The sequence below is a fragment of the Pelodiscus sinensis genome, chromosome 5 (assembly GCF_052426305.1).
Source record: "Pelodiscus sinensis isolate ZL-2025 chromosome 5, ASM5242630v1, whole genome shotgun sequence".
Taxonomy (NCBI): Eukaryota; Metazoa; Chordata; order Testudines; family Trionychidae; genus Pelodiscus; species Pelodiscus sinensis.
Genome location: NC_143056.1, coordinates 52,026,957 through 52,046,934, shown reverse-complemented (window position 1 = coordinate 52,046,934; position 19,978 = coordinate 52,026,957). Strand labels below are relative to the sequence as shown.

The following is a 19,978-nucleotide window of genomic DNA, read 5'->3' as shown; positions in this document are numbered from 1 at the left end:
GCCCACACCCCTAGTCCAGAGCCTGTACCCCTCCTGTATCCCAACCTCTCACTTCCACCCCCTGCCTGGAATCTCCCCCTACATTCAAACCCCCTCATCCCCAGAGCCCTTGAGCCTCAACCCTCTGTCCCAGCTCTAAGTCCCTCAGCCCCAGCCCCACCCCCAGAATCCCGGGATGGCTCTTGTCTGAGTCGTGTACCAGCGTGCACTTGCTTACTTTCACCTCTGGAATAGACTGTAACTAACATAACATTTTAATTGTCAAAACTGCAGCCACCAAGAATTTGAGAATGGTTGTAGACTATGTCTCTGTGCCAGCTGCTAGTGTGAGTAGCTAATCCATGTCCTGCCCCTTCCTCATTCACTGTAGGTATGAAGTTCAACACAGACTACATTCTGCATACTGCTGCTTGTTCATCTGTCAAGCACTTTCCTAGAACAACACCAACTTAGCACATCCTCACCACCAAACCAAAATGGCCAAGTACAATAGATGCCCCCCACATATGAAAGAAAGGCTTGCGCAACAAGTCTCTGAACCCATTGCATTCCCCACTATCCCACACATACACAAGCAGTCATCAGCTTGAAGTAGAAGTGCAAAGCAAGATGGCTCTGAACTGACAGTGTTTGATATGATGCTCGGATTCAACGTCCATCAGGTCCTGTGATGTAAAAGTAGTTTTCCAGGTAGTTAGCCTCTTTCTCTGCACATGTGTAGCGCATGTTAGCATTATACACATATTAGGCATGTTAATAAGCATGGAACAGCTTTCAGCATGTGCTAGTGAAGTAGCAAAATCTTGTGCAAATAATGTTTTAACTTGATTTCCCTCAAAATCAAATTTGGCGGGCACTATGCAGTCTCTTGGGATAGTTGTTGAATGTCTGATATTTTGGTGCAATGATCTGAGGCCTGGTTTTATCTGTATCTGTCCACAAAAATTGGTGGATTGAATTGTCCAACTGTAAGAAAAGCTGTTTTTCTCCCCAGTGTTATAACTCAGGAACCCCTCAAATTTAGTTCAGTAACAGAATCCCACACCTTGTGAGGCACACCAAAATTGAAGACTATACAAGTAAGTTCATTTTAGAACAATTATAGTCAAGCTTTAAACAGAAAGCTAGTCTTAAACTTAACTACAGCACAGCTCTTGCTCTAACATAATATCAAAGTGTTGGGACAGAAGTATATGAATAGAATCCGTATTGGAATGACTGATGATGCTCTACACAAAATCAGATGGAATTAGACTGTTGGACAATTATTAAGTCAAATTGAAAAAGAACTTTAAATCCCGTGTTCTCTCCTTTCTCGCATCTTCTATATATTTGAGAGAGTTTGTGCATCTGTTTGTCTGTGGTGAAAAACTCCTCTTAAATGGCAAGAGCTGGGATCATCAAATTTGGTATGCAGCTTCCTATTATCATAACATAAAGCAAGGTAAGAGTTTGGTTGTGACAAAACAATGGGATGTGCATGGCATGTGATTGTTTCTTATCAAACAGAAATGGAGGGCTGTGAAACAGGGACATCTATACTCCAGAACGACCAAAGGGGGGCAGCAAGCAAGCACATCCCCGGAAAGCCGCATAGCCTCTGCTGCCTCGGGCTGGTCCCAGAGAACAGCCACCAGCCACTCCTACATCTTCTCCTGAGCCCCCACACACACCTCCCAACCCCTTGCCCTGACTCCTGAAGTCCCAACCCCTGCCCTGAGCCCCTCCTCACTCCCCAACCCTGACTCCTGCACTCCCCACAACCACAGCACCGTGCCCTGAAGTACTCGACCAATGCTGGGTAAATCTAGTACAAGCTGTTCCTCCCTTAACTGGGACTCTCTGGTCCGGCAACATCCGTGGTCTGGCAGGATCAGGGACGTTCCTGGACCACAGAGCCCAGGTACAGGGAGGTAGGATCATGGGGCAGGAGCATGGTGGGGCGGGGGGGAGAAAGGTGACTAAGCTGGGAGCCCCTTGTGGGGGAGGAGGGATGCAGAGGGACAGGCAGCACAGCAGAAAGTTCTGCTCCCTGTGGCCAGCTGCAGTGCCAGGCTAGAGCTCTAGCAGGGTGCAGGACTTCAGCGTGAGCCATGTTGGGAAGGCCCTCCTCTGGTCCAGGAAATCCCCTCGTTTGGAACCAGTCAGGTCCCAAGGGTGCCAGGCGAGGGAGGTCCATCCTGAACCAAAATAATCTACTTTCTAATGGACAGGCATTTTTTAATAGGTTTTCTTCGTCTTTTTCTGAAATGTTGGCAATTTATTACTGTCACATTATATATCATCACTTCCTCTCTTCTCCTTCCAACCTGAATGCTCAGAGGAAGACAAAGTACTCTGGCTGATGGGCTGCTGCAAGTGTAGAGAGAATTAATATAGTAAAGCAGTGGTCACCAACCAGTAGATCAGGATCTCCGGGTAGATCTTGGAGCCTCTGACAGGTGATCTGGACTGGTTTGGCCAGGAAGCTATCAAGCGCCGGCACTTCAGTTGCCTCTCCACCATCGTGCTGCTCCTGCCCTCTGCCTTGGACCTGCCCCATGGGAGCCTCCTGCTTGCTGTGAAGGATGTGGGAGGGAGGGAGGAGGGTCAATGATGTCAGGGTGTCCCTCCTCACCTCACTTCTATACCCGAACTCTACACAGAGAGAAGGGGATAGAGGGAGCTTGACAATGCAAATCTCTGTCACTCTCACACACTGTGTGTTGTTGTCTGTGTCATTCTCACAAACACAAACTATCCTTCACTCATTTCCCAATGCACACATAACTGGGGGGTTGTTGTTACTTCTTTTATTACTTGCAAAGTGGGATATTTTTGGTTTTTGACTGGTCTGTGCATTTTATAATTTTCATTTCTCTCTTATGCTTAAATTTAATTCTTTGAGTAGTGAGTTCTAAAATGCCTAACCTGCCATGTCAGGAGTAATTATTCTGATGGTAACTGCTGCCCCTAGAAGTGGCTGGCATGTTCCTACAGCCCCTGATGAAGGCAGAGCAGGGGGTCTCCACAACCAGCCTGCAGACACTGCTCCTGCAACTCCCATTGATCAATATAACAGGGAAAAACTTCCTAACTGTCAGGGTGGTTAAACACTGAAATAAATTGCCTAGGAAGGTTGTGGAATCTGCATCATTGGAGATATTTAAGAGCAGGTTGTATAGACATGTACAGGAATGGTCTAGGCAGTGTTTGGTCCTGCCAGGAGGTCAGGGGACTGGACTCAATGACCTTTCAAGGTCCCTTCCACTTCTAGTATTCTATGTCTTTGTCATTATCTTTTCAGTTAAATTTATCTATCTGCTTAGGGCCATTAGGTATACAGGAAAAGCATACATCTCCTATAGAGCAACATACATGACAAACTATCAATACTAATCAAATTACATACTACAGAAATTTAACAACCCATAATAATGCTTGGGATTCTCCCTCCCAAGTGAAGGACTCTACACTTGTCCTTTTTGAACTTCATCAGATTTCTTTTGGCCCAATCCTCTAATCTCTCTTAGTCACTCTGGACCCTATCCCTACCCTCCAACATATCTACACCTCTCCCCCTATCTTAGTGTCATCTGCAAACTTGCTAAGGGTACAATCCATCCCCTCATCCAGGTCGTTAATAAAGATGTTGAACAAAACCGGCCCTAGAACCGATAGTTGGGGCACTCCACTAGAAACCAACCGCCAACCTGACATCACTACCCATTGGGCCCTACAGTCTAGCCAGCTTTCTATCCATTTTACAGTCCATTTATCCAATCCATAGTTCCTTAACTTGCTGGCAAGAATATTGTGGGAGACCATATCAAAAGCTTTGCTAAAGTCAAGGTATATCACATCTACTGACTTTCCCATATCCACAGAGCCAGTTACCTCATCATAGAAGCTAGTCAGATTGGTCAGGCACGACTTACTCTTGGTGAATCCATGTTGACTATTCCTGATCACTCTCCCCAGCTTATCACTTACCCAAACAGTTAGATGCAGTTCCCGGACCAGGTCCCAGGGAGCCAGATGCCGCCCTACACTGTGGAACTAGTTAACTCTCCAACTATTAACTGTGGTTTGTAATCAATCCTTTAAATCAGCTTCCAAACCTAATGATTGGAAGATAGCTAACATGATGCTAATATTTAAAAAGGACTAGAGGTGATCCTGGCAATTACAGACAGTCTAACATCAGTACCGGGGAAATTAGTTGAAACTATAGAAAAGAATAAAATTGTCAGACACATGGATGAATATAATTTGTTGGGGGAAAGTCAACATGGTTTCTGTAAAGGGAAATCATGCCTTACTAATCTGCTAGAGTTCTTTAAAGGGGTCAACAAACATGTGGACAAGGGGGATCCAGTGGAAATAGTACACTGAGGGTATGTCTACACCACAGAGTTTTGCTGGGTTTTTTGCCATTTTTCCGACAACTTGGGGAACGTCCACACTGTAATTGCATTTTTCCATGAGAAAATCAAAAGAACAGAGGCATTTTTATGGCATTGGTAATTCTCATTCTACGAGGAAGAAGCCTTTTTGCAAAAGAGCTCTTTTGCTAAAAGGCATGTGGATGGGGAAGAGGGAATTTTTTTGGAAGAAGAGGAAAGAGAAAAAAGCACAGGTGCCCTGATGGCTATTCCATCCATAGTAATCACAGCTTACATGCAAGAGAGCGTCCATTCAGTCTGGACACTCTTTTGAAAAAGAAGATCGCTTTTTCGATGCACTTCTGCAGTGTGGGCGCACTCTTTCGGAAGAAGTTTTTTTGGAAGAACTCTTCTGAAAAAGCTTTGTGACAGGTCCGAGGAGTCCCGCACTCGGGCTGGACTCACCCCTCCTGTGCTCCCGGAGGTTGGGTGAGCCCGATAGCGGTGAGCCGCAGCAGAGAGGCGGCTGGGACAGGGCCTCAGGCACACAGCCAACCCATGGGAAGGGAGGAGATGGGGCACGGCTGAGCATCAGGACACTCCTGACACAGAGCATCAGACCATCCCCAGCGGCGGCGGGTGCTTTCAGAAGAGATGCCTATTGCGGCAAGAAAAAGCATCCCAAGAGCCGGCATGGGGGATGAGCTGCAGGAATCAAGGTCCTGCTGGACACGAGGGCCGGCGAGAGCGGCGAGGTGCAGGACAAGGCCACCACGCAGCTGGAGGAGTAAAGAGACGTTCCACTCCCGGTAGGACCCTGGACGGGGGAACGGCAGAAAGAGATGAGTTGAGGGTAGGAAACAGCCCAGGACAGGGTGGTATTGGCGCCCGTGGGCTGGCGTGTTTTGGGGAGCAGCCCCACCAGCTGTATAGAGGGATTGGACCCCTGCACTTAAGAGTCCTGGACTGGGACCCAGAGGAGAGGGCGGGCCCAGGTCCCCCTAAACCCGTCTTGCACACTCAATACTCCAGAAGGAGAGCAGTCGAGGGGGACATGCCCAAAGGGCAATCGGACCAGGGGACTAGCCACTCTGGAAAGTCAAACAGTGATGCTGTGGACATTCGGCCCCTGCAGACACACTCGCTATAGGGGGTCGGGAAGGTAGACAGACCGGGGTGGCGTGGGAGCTCCAGAGTGGGGGTTTTGACTGAGAGCACTTCTTCCCCTCCTCCTCCAGTAACAAGCTTCTTCCAAAAGAAGCCTGTAGTTTAAATGTACACCTAGATTTCCTGAAAGCCTTTGACAAGGTCCCTTACCAAAGGCTCTTAATTAAGTTGTCATGGGATAAGAGGGAAAGTCCTTTTGTAGACTGATAACTGGTTAAAGGACAGGAAACAAAGGGTAGGAATAAATGGTAAGTTCTCCAAGAGGAGAGTGGGGTTTCCCAAGGTTCTGTCCTGGGACCCATCCTGTTTAACTTATTCATAAATGATCTAGAGAAAGGGGTAAACAGTGAGGTGGCAAGATTTTCAGATGATACCAAACTGCTCAAGATAGTTAAGACCAAACCAGACTGTGAAGAGCTACTATCGGCAGACAGGATATTGGGCTAGATGGACCTTTGGTCTAACCCAGTATGGCTGTTCTTATGTTGCCACTGATACAAAAGCAGCAGCATGGGGTGGCAGGTGGGAGTTGATATGCACAGGGAGCTGGCTTAAAGGCCTGTTCCTGATGAGCCGGCTGCCACCCCACGCTGCTGACTCTGTATGAGAGTCTGAAGCACAGTGGGGCTGCCAGCTCCCAAGACGTGGGGCCGGCAGTCGTGACTGCACTGGCTGCCAGACTCAATCTCAGAATGCCAACATGTAACCATGTAACTGCTAAAATTTTTAACACCTACAAGGTTGCAATAATAACCATTTTTAAACCTCCCTACTGCATTCTCAAGATTTATCCCAGAAATACTCATCTGAAGTTATAATTATGTAATATAAGACATGTAAGAAATAAATAAACTGAAGTGTTATAAACTCTGCATGTAAAATTAACAAAAAAGTTAAGAAACTGTATAAAAATCCTACTGTTCTGGTTCTAAAAAAAGTTAATTCTTAATTGTATTTATAAGATATGGGTTAACAACTCAATATTAAAAATATATAGTTCTTACAGAGTACTTTTCATTGATAGATCTCATTCAGAAAGTCACTATCATTATCCCCATTTCACAGATAGGAAAGCTGAGGCACAGAGAGGCAAAGTGACTTACCTAGGATGTCAGTGGTAAAACTAGGAATAAAACCCAGTTCTCCTGAGCCTCTGTTCAGTGTTTATGCACTAGGTTACACTGCCTCCCCGAAATTACAATACCCAGAAAGCCAACAAGCTGAAGTTATTTCAATAGATTTCAGGATGAAAATATTAATAAAAATGTATGCACTAATTATTCCAATGCAGAAAATTATTCACTCAAACAAAAACAGAAAAAGATATTGTATGTATACAGAAAAACTAAACTGTTTTCATAGCACTGTTCACATAGAGTAAACAAAGTTTTTCTATTTCGGCAAAAAGGGAGTATAAAGAGATATATTATGTTCTAAGTTAAACTTATCTTCAAACCTTTCCAAAACCACTGGGATTAACTCATTTACAAAGAGGAATATAAGTGTTCTGAATACAAAGGTCGGAAACAAACAATAGGATTTATGCCTGGATTAGAAGAGATTCAGTAGGTCTTAATCTTTTCAGATGTGGCTTTAATTCTCATCTACTGTAAGGAATCTCATTTCTACACACCAACATGTAACAACAGAGTGACTGGTTTGTTATGGTTGCTAATCGATGTTTATGGTGAGCACAACCCTCAGACTACTTTGTAATGCAAAGTTGGCATAAGATTTAGCAAGCAGATTGCTATTTCTTTTACAAATATCCTAGTGCTGGCACTTGATTATTACATGAGTAAACTTAAGTCTGACTTCTACATTTTAAAAATCTCCTTATTCTATATATATAGAATGGTTATCTACATGAAGGTGATAACCATGTGATAAACTATGCTCAGCATGCATCTTTGATCCCCTCAACTGCAATCTGCTCATTAACTCACCTCCCCCAAGATTACATATCACTTCACAGATTCACACAGGCACAATTTATAATTATTATACATATAGAAATAGTTTGTATATACAGATTCTTAACTTTTTGTTAATTTTATTTGTATTGTTTATAAAACTTCTATATTTATTTATATACATGGCTTATATTACAATAGTACTTCAGATGAGCATTTCTGGGATAAATCTTGAGTAAGTAAGTTAAAATGCTAATATTTTTCAGACAATTAACATTCAGATCTTGTCTGCTTAAATGTTCTTTTTAAAGCAATTGTGTGTTGTCTATGAAAGGTGCTTATTGATTTTCTATTATGGATACCCTGGCCTCCTTCATGTTTCAGAGCACTACAAATGTGTCTTTTAACAAATTATGTATCAGTCTACCACAAAACTATTGTCTTTCTTTTCTCATAGATTAGAATATTTACCTCCAAAAATCCAATGGGACAAGATGGGCAACATCAAGATATAAGAGCATTTACTTTAACTGCTATTTCCATATAATTGCTTTTTGCCATCATATATAACTATAAAAGCTAGCCAGAACTTTTTTTCCTATACCTTTTTCTCTTTCAGTATGTTAAGTTGCCTTTTACATAGTTTTATAGCAACCATTATAATATTAAAGCTACTTGATTGCATCACTCTAAAGGCTACAGCTTCTTTGGATATTGTTTTTTGGAAGTATATTATTAAAAGGCAACATATACACAGCATGTAAATCCAGTTATAGCTGAACTACCACAGGCAATGAATATGATTGAAACATAAATATAAAACAAACAGCAAAACCCTTGGATCACAACTGACCAAAGCAAAAAAATTACACTTTCCATATAGGAGTTGTGCCTTGAGGATGCCTGAGAGATTCTAGCTGTGACAGGTGATGCTCTATTACTTTAAACAGAACAAAATGGTTAGGCTGATTTCCACAAACCCAGGAGAAATACACAGAGCCAATAAAGGGTGGAATAGAGATCAGATTAACTATACAATTTTAACACATAATTGGAATATAATACCAGGTACCCTGGTGATGATTTGAGACACCGCAGCTCTCATACAACCTTAGCCAGGTTATTCCACAGCAAAAATCAACTTTCTGTGCTGGGGGAGTGTGAGAGATTAGTAGAAGCATGATGTGAACTGGGGATATGACTGGTTAAATGGTTAACATCACCCTTATTGGGTGGCGCATATTTGTTTCGGTTAACCAGAAGGCCCGGCCCAGCAGGAGCAGCCTCCATCTGTGCCGGGCCTGACCAGAGCCCCTACACGTGGCAAGGGTGATGAGTCTCCCATGGATTGAGGTCTGCTGCAGCCCAGCCAAGCTGGAACGGCCCTCTGCCTGACCCCATTTAAGTGGTTAACCTGTTAAACATAATATTTAACCTTTGATTGTGACATTAAAGTAATATCGGTAACTTTTATTTTCTAAATTCTGAGGTTTTCCATATCACAGTACTCCAATTCTTGGAAGTCAGGTTGGGACAGCATGAAGATTAATACATAGCTCATGTAGCTAAAATACAGAAGAGGAATGGTGATGTGCTATCATCAGAATAGTTTTCTGTTTTCCCTAGAACTGCTCATCTTTTCTACATTGCTGTTTCTTCAGTCATTACATTCTAGGTGCCATCCTCTATTATTTGCACAATTATATTTTAACTGCTACAACTAAGTTTGGATGAGGTTTGACAGTCGAAACACTGAGAAATGGGAATTTTCCAATGTGTCTTTCATAACATTTCACGCAAGAAACTGGTAGGTAGGTTTAAGACAACTCTTTAGTAGAGTGATTTACCAATTTTACTAAGACACAAGGGCATGCAGAGCTGATGTCCTGTTAAATAGAGGAGATATCAATTGCATTATGGAAAAAAGCACATGATAGCGTTTTTAATCAGAAGGATTTTCCCCTTCTTTTCCTTCAGACTTTTGTAAATTTCACTCCAGAAAATCTTCTTCCTCACAAATTGCTCTGTTCAGAACAACAATCTCCCTAGTGGAAAAGGACATTGAGAAGACTGAACTACCTGTAGTTACAGCTGCACTCACATCATGCAAATGGCCACTACATACCTGTTAAGTGTGACCAGCTTGCTTGATACACCAGGGACTGAGGAACAACCTCCAGAGTTAAAGCATGAGCTGTTACAGCTTCAGTTAAAGAGCTAAGGTGCTAGATAGGGAGCACAACAACTTAGATCCTCTGTAGGTCAACACAGAGGGGGACCTGTAACTCACACTCACCAGTAGATTACATAAACACAAAGAAATCCAATGCTGTATGTTTAATATTTTAGCAGTACTTTACCAAGCAGTATGAGCTTTCTAAGATCTGCTGCACAACTTGAACATTCAAGAGAAGCTATTTTTAATGTCTTTAGGACTGAACCATGTGGCCCTCCCAGTCACAGCTGCATCTTCCCTGTAATTTGGAAATTGATGGGATTATGGTGGAAACTGTTCCTAAATATGAAAATAGTTTCATTTTTAAGACAAACCTATTTAATCTCTTAAAAAGAGGACAAACTGAACATCCTTTAAGATTATATGTACATATTAAACAGGAAAATGCACACTTTAAAAAGAAACAATATGAGGCATACTGTAGTGACATAAATATAGGAGTGGGATTTGAGAATGCTAACATTACTATCCCAATTTACAAACAATAGCATATTTATTTAAAATTACACTTGCACAAGCTATGCAGAGTGAACTACTAACTGAAGCCTTTAAATGAAGGCCTACACAAAGAAAGGGCTCACATCCAAGTGGCAGAACATTCATATTATTTACTTTTGTTGAGTGCTACTGTTTAATACATTCAATAGAGTACTATCTTTAGTGATTCTTTCACAACTTCTGAGCTTCACTAACCGCACATGAGTAGTCAACAGTCCACAACTATTAACCTGTATTAAAGACAGAAGTGTCAGAAGAAGATATATTTTGCTTGGTGCAAGAAGTGCAAGTTTTCCTCTCATCCAAAGTGAAGAAGTACACAGAATTGTAAAGAACCAAACAGATGGTGCAGAGATCCAGGGAATAAGCAAGCACAGATGAGAAATAGAAGTAAAATAGCAAAGTAAAATACTATAAATTAAAATTCATACCTACATTAGTGGTATATGCATGGGTCTGTGCAAACTTTCAAAACCATTAATGACAGATAGCAATTTGACACAGAACTAAAAGTCATAGGAGTGATGCTTCCTAATCTTTAGGAAAGCTTGATTTTTTTTCTGCTGAAGAGTATTTAAAACTAACACTCCAAAATCATTCACAAAGCGAGGAAGCTCTTGAAATGTTCAACACACAGTAGAAAAGTAGACGTTTCAGAAATTACTTTAACCCTAAAAAGCATATTGTTTTTGAATAGCACCAAATATATTTTCTTCCTCACCTTGGGGCACATGGATAAGAATGTCACACAGCTGTAAGAGAGCACAAAACCTTCGAGTTTGGTAGGAATGAAAATTATATGCTATGCAAAAACTGAGAGAAAGTCTAGGAAGGGAACCAAAAGTCCTATACATATGCAGGGCCAGTACAGCACAAATGGATAAGACATCTGGGCAAAACACTAAAACGTAAACATAGGCTATTCAGACATTACCACATGAGGACTTGCATTAGTCAACTGTGCATACACATAGTGAGAATAAGTTTTTTGCACTAAGTGGTAAAAGAACAATAAACATGCTCTGTTCATGGCCAGATGTGATAGTGAAATTGAGCTTGTTCTGTACAGGTAAGCAGAGCAACGAAGCCACCTTCAAGGAAAAGTTACAAGTCTTTGGTTGAACAGAAAGACGGCACTCCTGGGAAGGCCAGTATCATGGAATGATAATACTCATGCAGCTAACCCAAAAGAAGCCTGATTTTCAACTTTCTTCTATAAGGAATATACTTTAAAAACTCAAGCTTGATGCTGCAGATGGAGCAAATATTCTACCAGAACATACCTTAAGACAGATTCTGGGTTCAGTCAAAACAAGAAGGAGATCTTATGTTATTGAAGCTCCAGGACAGAACCTGCAGCAGAAGTCATTCTCACAGCTGCAATAGCCAAGGAAAAAGGCAGATTATGACTTTTTATTATTATACTACTATGACACAATAAGGTTATACTGAGTTCAACCAGGTATGATGACTGGGAACAAAGCATGCTATAGGCTCATTTTCAAAGAAGGATTAGATTGTACAATACCCAAATGTACCAAGGACAGTTCTCTGTAACACTACATTCAGTAGAACCTCAGAATTAAGAACACCAGAATTAAGAACCTGCCAGTCAACCACACATCTCTTTTGGAACAGAAGTACACCATCAGGTAGCAACACAGACCCAAATAAAAAGCAACTACAATACAGTACTGTGTTAAATGTAAACCACTAAATAAAAAAGGGAAAGCAGCATTTTTCTTCTCCAAAATAAAGTTTCAAAGCTTTACTGAGTCAATGTTCAGATGTAAGCTTTTGAAAGAACAACTATAACATTTTGTTCAGAGTTACAAGTATTTCAGCACTACGAACAATCTCCATTCCCAGGGTGTTCATAACGCCGATGTTCTACTGTGTACAGAACCCATCAGTTTATCCTGAAACACATATATGTAAAAGTACATTTTCTGAGTCTGACAGAGCCAAGTTGAACTAAGACATTTGGAAATGGTGGGTGTAAAAGATAAAGTAAACACAAAGGACAGGGAGGGAAAATAACTTACAATATATAAGCAATCTCTAAACCAGGGATGGGGACATACAAGCCAGCAGGCCAGACCCCCTGTTCCACCAGAGTTAGCACCTGATGGACTCCCACTGCTATATTTACCAGTGCCTCCACAAGTATCAGTGATCGCAACTCCTGTTGGCTACAAATCATCAATCCATGGGTGTCCTGGTCCACACCACCTCCCGCTGCTACCACTGGCCTGGAATGGCAATTCACAGCCAACTGGAGCTGTGATCGCTGATTCCTGATCCACATGTATCAGTCTTAGGAATGTATACAGACCACCTATTACCCTCCAGGACACAAGAACCATAGCCTTAAAAAAGGTGATTTTATTAACAAAACAAAAAGAAATACTTGATAAAGCATACTTGGTTGCTTGGGGTGTCAAAGTAACTGAGAAAAAACAATTTAAAAAAACCACAGAAATTCCATCCCTGGGATATAGCTTAAAGTACAGTGTATGGGTGGGGCACATGGACTTAGCACAGAGAAGCTTAACCCAACAACTAAACAAAGAAAATAACCTGATCATGTCTAAATTGACATTTCCCATCTACTCACAGAGCCATGCTACAAGGTCCAGTTCATTTCCATGCCCAGTATTCTTTGTAGGCATGGTAGTTCTGCCTCGTTCAATTCTTCTTGTTCCCCCAACTCCTGACTTAAAACTTAACCAAAGAAAAAAAAACATAGGATTTCTTTCATTTCAAATCTCAACACCTTCCCCCATTTGCTCTCTTGGCTCCCTGACAGTATCTCCTAGCTACCTGAGTTTAATCGTTTGGTTATTGAATGCTGGGATCTTCAGAAAAGGCCAGCATTCCTCCTATCCATCAGAATTACTATCCTGGTAAAATATGTGTGGTAACACGGTGCGTAACTTTGTGAATTTCTACTGTATAACATTTCTGAGACATGTTCCAAGTTTAGAAAAGTAGGTGCAAACCAGTCTTCAAAGACGAAAGGCAAACTGATGCCTCAGCCAGATGTCAACAAAATCAAATGGATTGTCACCCTGCCAATGGCAGGCCCCATGGGACTGGAGAAGCCCACCACTGGTTAATCATAACCAATAAGCATCACCCAGTAAGGGTAATGCTTACAGGTTAACCCGTTAACAACCCTATTACTATACCCATCAAAGTTGAACCTTGCTTGTCCAGCACCCTCGGGACATGAGCAGTCCTGAACAAGGAATTTTGCCAGACCAGGGGAGGTCAATTCCTACCCCTCTGCTGATGAATTCTGCCCCTTCCTCCCTCACTCCTGGTCCACCAGTCAACCCCCACCCCTTCAGCCAGGCTCCCAACCGCCAGCCTCTGGGGCTCTCTGGTCCAGCAACATCTGCAGTCCTGCCAGACCACAGATGTTGCTGGACCAGAAACATTCAATCTGTAATAGTAACTTGTTGTGGAAATTAGTTTAAGGAATTTGGTGAAGGAATACCTGCCAAAGACCAATTAGAGTAAAAGGCGTCATGTTGGATTAGGCAAAGGAAATAGTGAGTTAAGTAACTTTTGTGGTGGGGTAGTTGTATCCTTGCCATGATAGGTAAAGGAACTTTATGGGCCCGCAAGAAACTTGGCCATACCCATGAGAAGTGAACATGCAACTAACTAAAATCATGCCAGACCACATACGTTGCCGGACCTGAAAGTGTCAGACTAGAAAGGTGCAACCTGTAACAATCTCAGGATGATAAACGTGCAATAGCACTTTTTCTGGCCAACACAGATCAATAAACTTTTGACAGTCTTTTTCCTTCCCTTCACCATCCATGTCATTCACATTATATTAGTTGCTAATATAACCACATTTTCTGACAAAGTAAAAACACCTTAACCTTTACATTTCAGATGCTAACATTACTCACATATACATGCACACCTACATGGACTTCTTCCTACAAGCATATGCTTCATACACTGTGAAAGGTTTCATTTACTTTAATAGTGCTACTGACATTGCATAAAATTGAAAGCACATAAATCGTTACAGGGTCGGGGGCACTGGCACCAATCTTACAGCGAGACTCACACACTTCCTTTCTACATTCATGCATAGCTCCACTGACTTCAGTGAGACACTGTATGGCCACAAAAATCTGACTTTCCTGCGGGATCAGGATCTAATCTAGGGAGACACATACAGCTGGTCCCCGAGTTACGAACGCATCGATTTATGACCGTTCGTATTTACGACCAGCCTCCTATACAGCCGGAACCCGAGTTACGAACAAAATTCGCACTTATAAACAGCGTGGCCGTACATCAGTGAATGTAATCCGACTTACGAAAAAATCGAGTTACGACCAAGTGCTTGGAACGTAACTCATTAGTAAATCGAGGACCGGCTGTATGAGCAATCCTATAGCTAAAGTCAATACCACAGAAAAGGGACAATGGAGTTATACACTCTATTATGGCAACCAAAAAGGAAGAATTAACTTAATTTGAATTGCATCTCCTGGAGTCCAGTGAAATGCCTCATGTTACAAATTATGGACATCTTTCATAAAGCAGAGTACTTGCCTGGTAGATAGTAGGTACCTACTTTACAGGCAAAAAAATACTTGAGACAGCGTGATGTTTCAGTATAACAGTCATTTCCATGAGATTTCCTTCTTAACCTTAACAAGCAAGTTATAATTTCCTGTAATATCAAAAGTAAGCAAACGCTTAACATTTAAACAAGTTACAGTGCTAAACCCTTCCAAAAATGACAAGCACATGGTAAGGTAACAAGGAAACACACTCTTAATTAAAAAAAAACACACACACACCTTATTTCAAGCTCTTGAGCATAAAATGGTTCAGAATAAAAAAAAACACGGAAAAATAAGGAGTTGAAGGGACACTTATTCCACAGAAGGCTGAATTGTTCTTTGCTATACTAGTTTTTATTATACACTACGTCTAGATGCTCTATCGACAGAAAGATGAAGATTAGGCACAACGAAATTGCTAATGAAGCAGGAATTTAAATATCCCGTGCTTCATTAGCATAAACAGGGCCACCACTTTTTTTCGAAATGGAGTTTTTTCGGAAAAAACGGCAGTCTAGACGCGGATCCGTCGAAAATAAACCCATTTTCGACAGATCCTGTAAACCGCATTTTTTGAGGAATACAGGATCTGTCGAAAAAGGATTTATTTGACAGATCCTCGTCTAGACTGCTGGGTTGTTTTTTTTAAAACTCCATTTAGAAAAAAAGCGGCAATCATGTTTGCGCTAAATGAAGTGCAGGATATTTAAATCCTTGCTTCAGTAGTTATTTCGATGTGCCTAATCTACATCTCTCTGTTGACAGAGAGATGCAGTCTAGACGTAGCCATAGAGTCTTCATTTCTTTCTTAATTGAAAGAATCTCACAATTCTTGTGTGATCAGCTACAAGATGTTGACACCATAGTTACTGCTGCTAGTGTGCTTTCCGTGTGTATACTTAGTACAGTCACCAGCTTCAAATATTTGGATGCTAACTTTTTGATAAACAGAAGAAAACATTTAATTTATCAGAGGGGTAGATATGTTAGTTTGTGTCCACAGAAACAAGGACTCCTGTGGCACCTTAAAGACTAAGGCCTCAATCCTACATATACTTTCAAGGAGTACATTTACTCATACAAATAATATTGTGCATAATGAGGCTACTCACGTGAATAATGTTATGCCATGTAGGATGGCGCTCTGACTGAAAATCCTGCCAGTTAAAATACTTTATAAATTACTCTAATCTAAAAAGATGTAATCCATCAGCTCCAAAACTGCTTTTCTTCAACCATTCCCTTCCCTAAATCTATCTTCTCCGTGTGAAAAACAGATGACCTTTTCAACATCTCCTGAAGAACAACAAACTGGGGCTTTGCTAGACCATGGGAATGAATTAAAACAATTTAATGTCTATTTCTCTTTCAAATGAAGTTAGATGTTACAGTTACTGAATATAACTGTTTTAAGATTTTTATGCAGGTTCTTACTAAAAGCGTAATGTGTCAGACATCAGAACAAATTTAAATTAGTAGTCCTTCTTTAAGCAACATACTACTACTGTGAAATAACATTTCAGACACAAAATACTGCACACTGGGATACTTCAAACATATTAAATAAATATGCTAGTCTGGGCACAAAACTATGAACAATGGACGCAATGATGTGGGTGCAGTTCATTATTTCCAGTCCAATAAGTTATGAATGGTCAAAAGGATAAAAGTACTTCGCATCTGCCTTCTGCTTCAGTCTAGCTTTGAAAATAAACACTGTAATATTAAACAAAAGGATGTTTCCCTATTGAATTTAATTAAATAAGTGTGTATATCAAAGCAAATAACCTCTAAATCTAAGCTGACACATTTAAAGTATTTGGAAACCATGTTTACTAAATACACTGTAATAAACAAAATGGAAAAGTTCACCATATTTGAGGAAACTTTATATGATTTACACCAAGACTTGAGACCATCAACTTAAAAAACAAACATGCCCCTGATCTAGTGTGAAATTATTTTACCTATTATACCTAAGATCATTATAATGAAAAAAATAGAAATTGCTTCTGTACTATTTCATTTTGTGTATCTGACAGCATCCTGTTTCATCATTTTCACTGTTTCCCATGATACAGTCAATGTAACCTGTTTGTGTGTGTCTTTCACACTCTACTAGAGAGAAAAAAATTGGTTTGAAAATGTGACTGCCAATTTAGGTGGGTTTACCAGTACAGCAGGGGGAAGGAACAAAGGACAAATATAGTCACTTTGTGATTACATTTCAGGTTAGCTAATTCCAAATGAAAAGCAAACCAAGGAATTCAGTGTCATCTTTACAAAGTTTGTCACTTTTCATAACTTCCTGGGACAAATATTTCTGCCTAGCATTCTACACACTTTAACTAGTGGGTGATTTTACAACTACAGAGCTCAGAAAGACTGTTGACAGGGAGCGATTCAATTAGCCTCATTTTACACAGAGGTCACCTGCCAATTCCCAAGGCTGAAATTCTGCACCAGCTCATTCCAGCGACCCCCGTCTACCCTCATCCATTTATACTACACAGACTGGCGCCTGCCACTTATCATCACTTCCGTTTTCACGCAGTTCAATTTGTCCCCCAAATGGTTCTTAAAAGCCAAATGCTTCACGAGCGCTAAAAAGCTTTGTTTGGCCTGTTGACATCGTTTGATGGGGAATTAGGGCACTAGATCTTTGTGGTTTACCCTCCCGATCATGTTATCGCCCAGCTGCAGAAAATTCGCTCCCTATCCTCTGGAGAGACCAGCTGCCCCGCATTAAACTGCCACATAATACGTGACAAGTGTGTCAGCTCGCAAGGTCAAAGCCTGCATCAAATGGTACAGCACTCAGGGAGACGGAAGGCGACTGGATTGCTGGCCATGGCCTGCCTGGGAAGGAGCGCTGCCCACTGGCTGGGTTCCCGGGTTGTAGAGTGGAAACTTTCCGCCAGCGGGGCTGTTGCAGGGAGTTGTTGTGCCAGCCACCTAGGAGCCCCCAACCCCACCAGTCTCCTCCTGTCCCCTCCCCTCCCAAACGCAATGCTGGCTTGGGAACCGGTCCCTGCCCGCATGGCGACTAAGAGAGCAGCGAGTCAGCCGGCGTCCCGAGCTAGACTTGGCCCAACTAGTGCATGGGGCCAGGCGGGGAGAACGGGGCCAGCTGGAGCAGGGGAGACGAGCGGCTCTCTCCGCAATCGTTGCCTTCCCCACGGAGCCGAGCCCCCCGGGCGGTGGGGTCACGCTGGGCAGCAGGGAAGTTCACAAGGCGCCAGAGGGCGGGCGCCGGGCGCGGTGCAGAGTCTGGGGCGGGAGCTCCGCCTTTGGGTCCCCTCTTACCTTTTGATCCACTATGGAGCAAGCCATTTCCCGGACGTGCGCCAGGCTGAATTCCCCCGACGAGTCCTGCAGCAGCAGCACCGGCTCCCGGCTCAGCCCGATCTGGAGGTGAAAGGAGATGCCGCCGCCGGGAGCAGCCCCCGCCGCCGGCTGCAAAGGGCTGGGCGGCCGGATCACCGGAGGGGCGCTCATGGAAAACTTCCCGCGGGCGCAGGAGCGGCGGGAGAGGCGGGGAGAGGCAGAGAGACAGCGGCGTGAAAAGTTGGTGGGAGCCCCGGCGCGGTGCAGATCCCCCCGCCGAGTGCCTGGAAAGCCCCGGCGCCGCTCCCGGGTGAAAATGGCGGGGGGAGGGGGAAGATGCAGACAGGAAAAGGCGGCGAGACGCCCGGAGCGAGGGGGAAGCCCAGCCCCGCCGAGGTGCCGCCGCCGCTGCTGGCTCCGGCTGCGGACTGAAGGCGGCGGTCAGCGCGCCGCACGCTGCGAGCCCAGGGGGAGGGTGGAGGCAGCGCAGCCATGAGCCACCACACGGCGGCCGGCGGAGCAGCAGCCGGCCAGGCACCCAAGTGTCCGGAGGGAGCCGAGGTGCCCGCCTCCCTCTAGCCGCGCTCACCCGCCCCTCGCGGCGTGGAGGGGCCCACTTGGGCCACTTCCTTTCTCCCTGCAAGAGACCCAAGCCCCTAACCCCACCCTGCGGCGCCCGCCTTCTTCCTTCGCGCCCGTGACACCTGGCGCCCGCACCTCCCGCCTGGCCCCGGGCTCTCAGCCCCCGCCAGGGGCTCCTCTTCGAGCATCCCCAGCCTGGGCGCAGGTGGTACCTTCAGAGCCGCCTTCATCCTGCCCTGGGCAGAGGTGACGCCGCCCGGAGGCAGAGCGCGAGCAACGTCGGCGAAGCTGGGGGGTCCTGCGGCAGCGGGCGAGCTCTCTGGGGCTAAGAGGACGTGCGGGGGGGGGGGGGAGCGCCAGCTTTCGCCTGCGCGGGAGCGGAGGTTTGTATGGAAGTAGGAGCTCAACCCTGTCACCAGCGCCTACCGCCTCTTGCACGCGTTCCCTTCCAGCGGAGCGGTGCGTGGTGCCATCCCCCCAGGAGCCTGTCACACGCTGGCGGGGGAGGGGAGATGCCTGGTCTCCGCTGTGCCACTTGTTCAGGGTGCTCCTCCTCGGTGATTTATTTGTAGGTGGGGGGCATGGATCCATCCCATTCTCCTACCTAAAATAACTTCCCTCTAGAGAAGTACGGGCTGCGTTATTAGTTGCTAAGTGGGAGCTCTCTGAGACTCAGGCAGGCTTCAAGCATGGTGCCACTTAACCTGAACCACTAAACTCCCCTTGCAAATCAGTGAAATCCTTGATGGGAGTGAAGTTTAAATAACCTGAATACCAAAGGAATGTCTCTTCAATTTATTTTGTAAATAAATTCCCAACTGTACAGCTAAATTATGTTCTGTTTCTAACTGGATTCAGGAAATATTTGCCTTCATCTGCAGTTCAAGAACTGGGTTTTTATTTCCACTGAAGTAGGAATTTTACACACACACACACATATACACACCAACCACTGCTGCTGCTTTGTTGACTGTAATTTGGAATCATAGTATTCCTTGCCAGATTTTTTCAAATTATTTCCATTTTTAGTTTGGTCTTCTACATAATGCCGTGCACCTTCAGAGTATCTGTACATGACTATCTTAGCATGTTTATCAATCACTTTACTTGGTTGCAAATATTTCTTCTTGCATTTAACAGCTAAGTTTTGCATTTTGGTTTTAAATAACCATTTCCAAACATATTCTTCTATTTTGACTTTACTGCTGCAAAACACACATCATGCCCGTGCTACAACCACAGCTTTGCTTCTAGTTCTATAAGTTGCATATATATAAGTTGTTCTTCCAC

The 19,978-nt window shown here is 43.5% G+C and overlaps 1 protein-coding gene across 2 annotated transcripts in view; it reads right to left on the bottom strand.

The window, feature by feature from the left end:
* Positions 1-18,898, bottom strand: part of PRKD1 (protein kinase D1) — a 258,627-nt gene extending 239,729 nt beyond the window's left edge. The window contains exon 1 of one of the 2 annotated variants that reach the window (XM_075926994.2): positions 18,086-18,898. In XM_075926994.2, the coding sequence (XP_075783109.1) occupies positions 18,086-18,277 (192 nt within the window). In that variant the 5' untranslated portion in view covers positions 18,278-18,898. The remainder of the gene's footprint in view (positions 1-18,085) is intronic. The other variant, XM_075926995.2, reaches the window with a different exon arrangement.
* Positions 18,899-19,978: the final 1,080 nt, after the last annotated feature.